This window comes from Geospiza fortis, unplaced genomic scaffold (genome assembly GCF_000277835.1).
Source record: "Geospiza fortis unplaced genomic scaffold, GeoFor_1.0 scaffold58, whole genome shotgun sequence".
NCBI lineage: Eukaryota > Metazoa > Chordata > Aves > Passeriformes > Thraupidae > Geospiza > Geospiza fortis.
This window is the reverse complement of record NW_005054359.1, coordinates 1312313-1319897: the sequence shown is the minus strand read 5'-3', so window position 1 is coordinate 1319897 and position 7585 is coordinate 1312313. Positions and strand designations below refer to the sequence as shown.

Sequence of the window (7585 nt, the reverse complement as noted above, 5' to 3'; positions counted from 1 at the left end):
ACAAATGTCCTAAAAGTTTTGATGACGAGAGATGGATAAGCAATAGATACAGCCTCATCATTAGGGGACACTAACGTACTATTAGCTCATGGTGACCCTGCAGAATTTCTGGGAAGATGTGCTGTGATTGCCTAGTCAACAAGATGGGGTTGTAATCCAGCCCCTGACCTTGACAAACTGAGGGTAATCCATCCACAAGACACTGGGGAACTGAACTTCAAATTTCTCCTGCTTAGGAAATGATTTGTCTTTGTGGTTGATTGATGGTGATGCCCTGTATTCAAATGAGGCCTTACCACAAGCGAGCAGTTCACACTTCTTAGTCTCATTTCTAATTTGAGTTTATGATGATAAAGGCTTAATGTACTGCAGTATAGGTTGAAAATCCTGTTCTTTAAATTTTCACTGTAAGCAAAAGTTTTAGTGTTGCTTTTGGTTGGTTAGTAGTTTTGTGGGTTTTTTTAAGTGTATTCAATTGATAGTTAGCTATTTATCCTCTAGTTACCATGTTTGTCACTTAGGGAATGTGGTGGGGTAAAAAAAAGTTAAATTCTCCTTATGAATGTATAATATTGTACTTTCACTGAGTAAATATTTACTTATGAAAGTGCATTTCAGGGCACTTTGCAAAACCAACTATCATAATTTTCCCAGAAAATTACAAAACAAGACAAAATATCCATAGCTTTGCTATCTTATGTGCCATAGTATCTTGTCAATTCTGGATGTTGTCTTTAAAATGCAATTCAATTTCAAATTAATCTTAGTAGCACATAAGGCATTATCTTTTTCTTATCCATTAAAACTTTGTAGGGCTATCATAATAAATATAGAGTGAATTTTAATATATTCCACAATAAAGAAGTAGAAAAAACTTTAACATAATTTAAACCTGAGGATTAAAAGAAATAATTTTGTCTACACAGTTTTATGGCTTTCATTAGCCATCAAACATCTATTCATTCTTCTCTGGGTCCCTAAAGTATAAAATGCTTTTGCCTAAGCTCTTTGCCAAGATGTGTATTAACTGGGATTTATTGTCAATTGTAGGGTTACAGGCACAGATAATTACTTCTTAAGTGATGGTCTTTATGTTCCTGCTGATCAGCTGGAAAACCAGAAGCCTTTAAATTTGCACGTCATTCTCATCAATCCTACTGAATCATCAAACAGCCGTGAAGGAAATGGTGAAGTAGCATCTGCTAAAAGACTGAAGCTAAATACACATGACACAGCAAGTGCCACTTCTGCCTCTTCAGTGGCTCCTGGTGACTTTGATCACATCACCCAGAGTGTGAAGAAAAAGGAAATACAAAATGCAGGTGCCCTGAATGGGGCAGAAACTTTGGCAGAGGGCTCAGCTTCAAGCTGTCTTAAAAACAGTGAATGCCCAATAAGGGACATTGCTAAAGATGTCTGCCAAGTACTGCAGAAAGGAGATGCATATGTTTTGGACATCGACTTAGATTTTTTTTCAGTTAAAAATCCATTTAAAGAAATGTACACACAGGTAAGTATGGAAATTGAGTAGCCTCGTACCACTCACAAAAGAGTCCCAGCCCTAATATTTATGTCTATGGAGAAACTCTCATCTAAGCTAAATTAGCAGATTAGCTGATCATGGTTAATGATTCATGGTAACATTTTAAAAAGATATTTCTATTTTAAAGAAATATTTCTAAGGGAGTGTATATGGTAAAAAATTTCAACCACCAAATAGGGGGAGTTTCTTACACTTGGTATCAATATTGAGTGTATGTTCAAACTCAAAGGTATACTCAACTTCTGCTCTCTGCTTGGGACATAAAAGCTATGCTTGAGTTCCCAGAGATTACCTTCCAAATACCCACAGCAATATTCATCGGGGAGATGAGAGCCTTTGTCATTTTTTACCCTCTATAACCTGTGCTTAGAAAGCCATGATGGTATCAGGAGACTGCCTTTCAAAAGGCACAGTAGTGTTGATTATCCAAAGAGTGGTAGCTTGTCCTGATGAAAGGCTGTTATTCTCATTATTGTCTGCCATACTAGAGTAGGGACATGATCTTTTTTTGAAGGCTTTGAGGATTGGGTTTCTCATTTGAAGTCATTTTCTTACTGTTTTTTTTCTTTTTCAAAGACAGAATATGAGCTTTTGCAAGAGTTGTACAATTTCAAGAAACCACATAAAAATGCAACAGAGGTATGATGCTACCTTGTGGAACATATGAAGGAATGATTCTTTTTATTTCCCCAATGAAAATGAGTTACAACAACAGGAAGGAACCTATCAAAGGTGCTTAATGAAGTGGTCTCACATTAAGCTGTGCAGCCAAATGCTAATCAGCAGCATCTTAGAATTTTTTTTCTATTAAATGTTTTGATTGAATATATGAATTGCATAAGTATTTAGTATGAGTGTGAAAAATTGTTTCTGTAAACAAAATGGTAATTGGCATGGAAGGAATGAAAACCTAATAAGTCACTGGCAAACTTGTTCTTTTTATGGTTTAACAGGGATTAGGTGGGGTGTTTCTTCTTTGGTTTTTTGGCGGCTGGTTCTTTTTTTCTTTTTTTTTTTTATACCTCCCTCCAGGCTCTCCCATTCCTTCCCTTGTTGCTCTTTCTTGATAGTCAGAGCTGTGATGAATGTGTAATTGGTATTTTACCTTTTTGTTCAGATGTGGAAAGGATGGAATTATGCTGTACTGGCAAAAAAGTACTGTAATGTGCATTTAATTTTAAGTGCTGTATGCTTCTAAAACGTGGAAATACTGGCTTTCATAATCTCATCTGAGCACTAATACTGAGAGATGCAGCACATTTAATTATCACAAATAAATGAAACCTAATTAATATGTGTGAATAAAGAAATAAAGATATGTTGAATATTGGCAGATTGATTTTTATATTTCTTAGTTAATCAGGAATAAAAACAGGTACAGATTTAAAAGGTGGCTTTTTTAAATTTGTAGTGGGAAAACCAGAACAAAGTGAGATGATTTATTCTGAAGGTGTAACAGTTTCTGCAGGCATTTGTTATGATCCTCTTGAAAAGATGTGCTGTAGGAATGAATCGGTTGTTTCTAATTCCCACTTCCAGTAGGTCAATCTTTACAGAAATTAAATCGTAGGACAAGTCATGATGTTCTTAGCTCTTTTTTGTCCCTAACATACTTTTGTGTATGCTTATTTAAAGGAAGACTTGCTGGATTGTGTTGAAAACCGCGTTCATCAGCTGGAAGATCTGGAAGCAGCATTTGCGGATTTGTGTGACACTGATGACGAAGAAACCCTACAGAAATGGGCTTCATATCCTGGGTAGGAGGTTTCTAAGAGGTCTAAATTGCAAATAGAAGTTTGAGAACTGATTAGTCCATTATTTTGATAAGGGAGAAGGATAGGATCTCTGCAAGTATATGCTTTTTTCTTTAGTCCTAGAGGAGAAAGATACAAAACAAGAGGAAAGGCAGTCTACTCTCTTCAGTACTATTGTAAGCTTTGGAAGCTCAGTCTTGTACAGCTTCATGCAAGTTTTGTTGTCTATGGATGGAGGCATATTTGGTGACTAAAACCTTGGTCATCAATGTGTAGCACAGCTCTCAAAAAAGGCAACAAACCAAGGAGGACATGGAGAAGCAGTTCTTTAGTGCTTCCAAAGGTTCTGCTTTCTTTGGAAAATGGAAATTAATGGAACTGTAGCTGAGAAACAGTCTCCACTAAACATCTGAACTGCATCACTCTGCTTTTAAACTAGATGTTTTTGCATGAAAAGTTTTCAGGTGAAAAGAGACCGGGAAAGTCTGAGCTTTTCCTTGGTAGGAAAATCAGTCATTTTCCACATCAAATGCAGCAGTTACTGTATGACGTCTGTAACAGTGGCAAGAAGTATTTTCTATAAAGTTCATATGACCTTTGAGCTGCAACAGCTTCTCTTCAGATATACCCTAAAAGAAGCATAAGGAAGACTTGCCAGAGGCAGGTATAAATATAGGGGCTTTGTAAGAAAGGCCTGGTGAAACACTACAATAATACTGATAATTTCTGTTTTTGCAAGTGCAAGATGACAGAGGAGCAAATTTCCTTTTGAAATCCTAGGCCATCATTTCTACTTCCTTCTTTTTTCCTCACCTTTTTTTTTTCTAGTCATTTTAGGGATATAAATGTTTCCAACTGTTTGCAACAAATTTTGGTTTTGTTTTAACTCCAGAATGAAGCCACTTGTTCAACTAGTTCACAGTTTGAAAACCAGGATGGAAAGCCCAGACTATGAAATGGTAGGTGACAAAAAACAGAAAACAGACAGATGTCAAAAGCATAGCTTCAGCAGAGAAGGAGAGAGTCATACTTCCTTTCAGACTTGCTTCTTGATTCAGAACTTCCTGTGATTTTGGTAATTTTCCTCAGGTTTTATGTCTTATTACTTAGACCAGCTTTTCCTTTTAAAGCTGCTAAAATTCTAGCCTGCTTGTCTGTCTATATTTAGGGAACTTTGGTGTGATCTCCCAGGACTGTGATGTCTTGGGCTGCATCCTGTGAGTGGAGGCTAAATTTCACCAGTCTGTTGGTCTCCTTTGTAGAACTTAAAATATGGTACCTCTTTATAACATATCAGAGCTATATCATCTTTCAAGGGCTGCAGCATACTCTGAATTCATAAGAAGAGTTACAGTCTACTGGAGATAACAATCCATACAACCTCCAGAATTTTACTTGTTTAAAGAACAACCTGGGGGAAAACCTTCCTGTGTGAAGAGGTACAAGTTACCTGATGGGCTAGGGATGGTATCCTTAAGACTTTCTACATGCATAAGCTGTATCTATAATTCATTAACAGAAATGAAATCCCTCTTTAATTTACCCACAGGTCCATCAAGCTGGTCTGACCTGTGATTATGTGGAGCTTCCTCACCATGTTAGCACTGAAGACGAGATTGAAGGCCTTATACAATCCATTAAAGTTCTCCTGACAGATCTGCCCAAACCCACACTGGTGACAGTTGCTCGGTGAGACTGTGCAGATATTTTCACTTCAAAATGTCCAGACTATGCTTATGAAGCTAAATGATCCTGTCAGCAGAGCACTAGTTCTGTTTCTGCTTGTGTTACTTGAGCTAATTAGGGCAAAGCTGGCTTGGGCTGAAATCCCACCTTCCTTACTCTCTTGCTCTAGGGGTTATTGTATTACAGATAGGATTTCTTCTTTCAGTGAAACTTTTGCTGGAATGAGTTTTCATCTAGCAGACTAAAAGATATTTATATTCTTCAAAGTTCTAGTAAAACTTTATTATGGGGTAAAAGTTAGGCTTCCAGGACTGTAAAGATTTTACTTAGCATAACAGAATGCAGTTTGAAGCCAGGGACCTAGGAGAACCAGAGAACTATCCTGAAAAAATCTAAGACCAAGTGCCTCTTGACAAATTATTACAATTTAATCAGTCGGAAATACTAATTGTGCTCTTAAAGCGCCAGCAACAATAGCAGAAGCTGAAAGGAAACTGGTTTTAGCAGCAAGAACTAGTATGGCTAATGCCTGCAATAGAAAAAAACACTATTTCCTGGACCAATCGCAGGGTTATTATCCACTGCTATGGAGAAACCAGAATCTTCTCTGTAGATCTTAACAGATAAAAAATTCAGGAAGCCAGTTTTTACTAGTATCTGTTTGAAGTTCATGAATAGATGCTGTAAAAAATTCTCTATGCCAGGTATTGTGAAGATGTTTTTCAAGTCTTCTTGCCTACTTTACCAGTAGCATTTCATTTTCTTAATCTAAATTTTCTGTGTGTCCTTTAATTAGATAATTTGCTTGAACTTTGACTGCCAGGGTGTTCAGGAAGAGAGCAGAACACGAAAGATTAGATTGTGTTCCTGATCTGCTGCAGACTTTCTATTAAACTTAACATGTACTGATAAGAAGCACAGCACTGTGCTTCAAAGGGATACTGGGACGCAAAACTTGCCACAGTTTGAAAGAAGCTTCAGCCTAGCCACAGAGCATTGCAGGAGTACACAATCTGGTTATGGCTGCGTTATCTGTATTCCCATGATTTTTTTGTTTTTTACAGATCAAGTTTGGATGACTACTGCCCTTCAGAGCAGGTTGACATCATTCAAGACAAGGTTCTCGATTTACTACTTTCAGTGTATGGCTCACTGGATGTGCATTTAGATTACTCAAGCACTTCATCTTCTTCATGACCTTTATTCGTGTGTTGCTGTCTAATGCAGAGGATTAATTTAAATTGTTCATTAGCTGTGATTGCAAGGGGAGGACTGCTGTTATTACAGCAGGTGGCACTAGAACTCAAGCTGACCCAGCTAGGGTTTGAGTCGCATTGCTTTCTCCATGGCTGCATCTGAACTGTTACCTGTTTGGCTTTGTTCAGATTAGTGCTGTAATTATTATTTTTACTGTCTTGTTTCTTAAAATTGGTGCAAGAGAAATGACTTTTTGTGTATAAATTGAGGGGTCTTGTCCCATTTCTTTGTGTCTGTAAAAAAAATAAAAATATATATATCATTTCTTAAAATGGTTTTCTATTATGTATGTTTTTTGTAATTTGGTAACAGATTTGCTCCTGAGTTTTATTATGTCTTTTAAAAACTGATCTTAAAAATGCCCTTAAAACTGTTGGTCTGTGTAGTGATCTTTCCTATCTGTTGTGCTGACATGACACCCTCATTTCTCTAGAGCAGCTCATGGCTTCTGCCCCATCCACAGAATATAATTTATGTTTATTTTCTGTTTCACTAATGTCTTATTTTGCCTTAGAGTATTTTATTGGTGGCTTAGATAATACCCCTAATGTACAAACATTGGGCTTGATAATTTCACTTTTCATTATTTTGAGGATAAAAAGTATGTGTGCTTGTGCATGCTTTTATGTTTTAAATTCTGTGAGGAATTGATGGCTTCTTCAGAAACAAAGATTTTGCTTCATTGAAGTCAGCAGCAAAACATTCTGTACCAGGTTTTGACTCATTTCAGTATTGCTATTTAGGAAATAACAGTTTTAGAACTACTTAATTCAGAAATCAATATAGTTACAGAGAAAACTGGCACTGTCAGAGGAAAAAAACCCACAGGATTTATTTGGAATGAAACTGAAACAGGAAAGAAAATGCTACCTAGAATATGGTCTTCTATTATGAATAAATTTTGCTTGTAATTTCTTCTGAAGTAACAGTTCATTTGCTAACTTTACTCTTTCCTTTACAGAGAGTTTGTGCACTTTTGGAATTTTTTACTACTTCTGTTGTTGGTAAAAATGACTATATTATAGATTGTAAATAAATCATTCCTTTAAAATATTTGTTCTAGTAGAATAAATTCCATGACCATAGATCCATTTTATTTGTGGTTTTGTGATGTGTCTGTCACAAGGAGCCTTGGAGCCAATATCCTTAATACTTCATCAATTATAAACAGCCATACATTGCATACAGCATTGAAGTGCAATCAGATTATATGCTGCTTGTGGAAAGACTGGGTTTTTTTAAAGTCATGCTGGGTTTTTCATAAGGTTGTAGAAAACAAAAAACCCATGTAGGGCATGGCTGAGCCCCTCTTGGGTGGGCAGGTGAGAACCCATTTTCCTTGGGC

General features: G+C 36.6%; 1 protein-coding gene across 1 annotated transcript in view; it reads left to right on the top strand.

Annotated features, from left to right (window-relative positions):
* Nucleotides 1-7331, top strand: part of CUNH5orf22 (chromosome unknown C5orf22 homolog) — a 12798-nt gene extending 5467 nt beyond the window's left edge. Inside the window, exons 4-9 of the mRNA XM_005423862.3 lie at nucleotides 1051-1510; nucleotides 2120-2182; nucleotides 3179-3300; nucleotides 4190-4256; nucleotides 4847-4986; nucleotides 6048-7331. Of these exons, the coding sequence (XP_005423919.2) occupies nucleotides 1051-1510; nucleotides 2120-2182; nucleotides 3179-3300; nucleotides 4190-4256; nucleotides 4847-4986; nucleotides 6048-6180 (985 nt within the window). The 3' untranslated portion in view covers nucleotides 6181-7331. The remainder of the gene's footprint in view (nucleotides 1-1050; nucleotides 1511-2119; nucleotides 2183-3178; nucleotides 3301-4189; nucleotides 4257-4846; nucleotides 4987-6047) is intronic.
* Nucleotides 7332-7585: the final 254 nt, after the last annotated feature.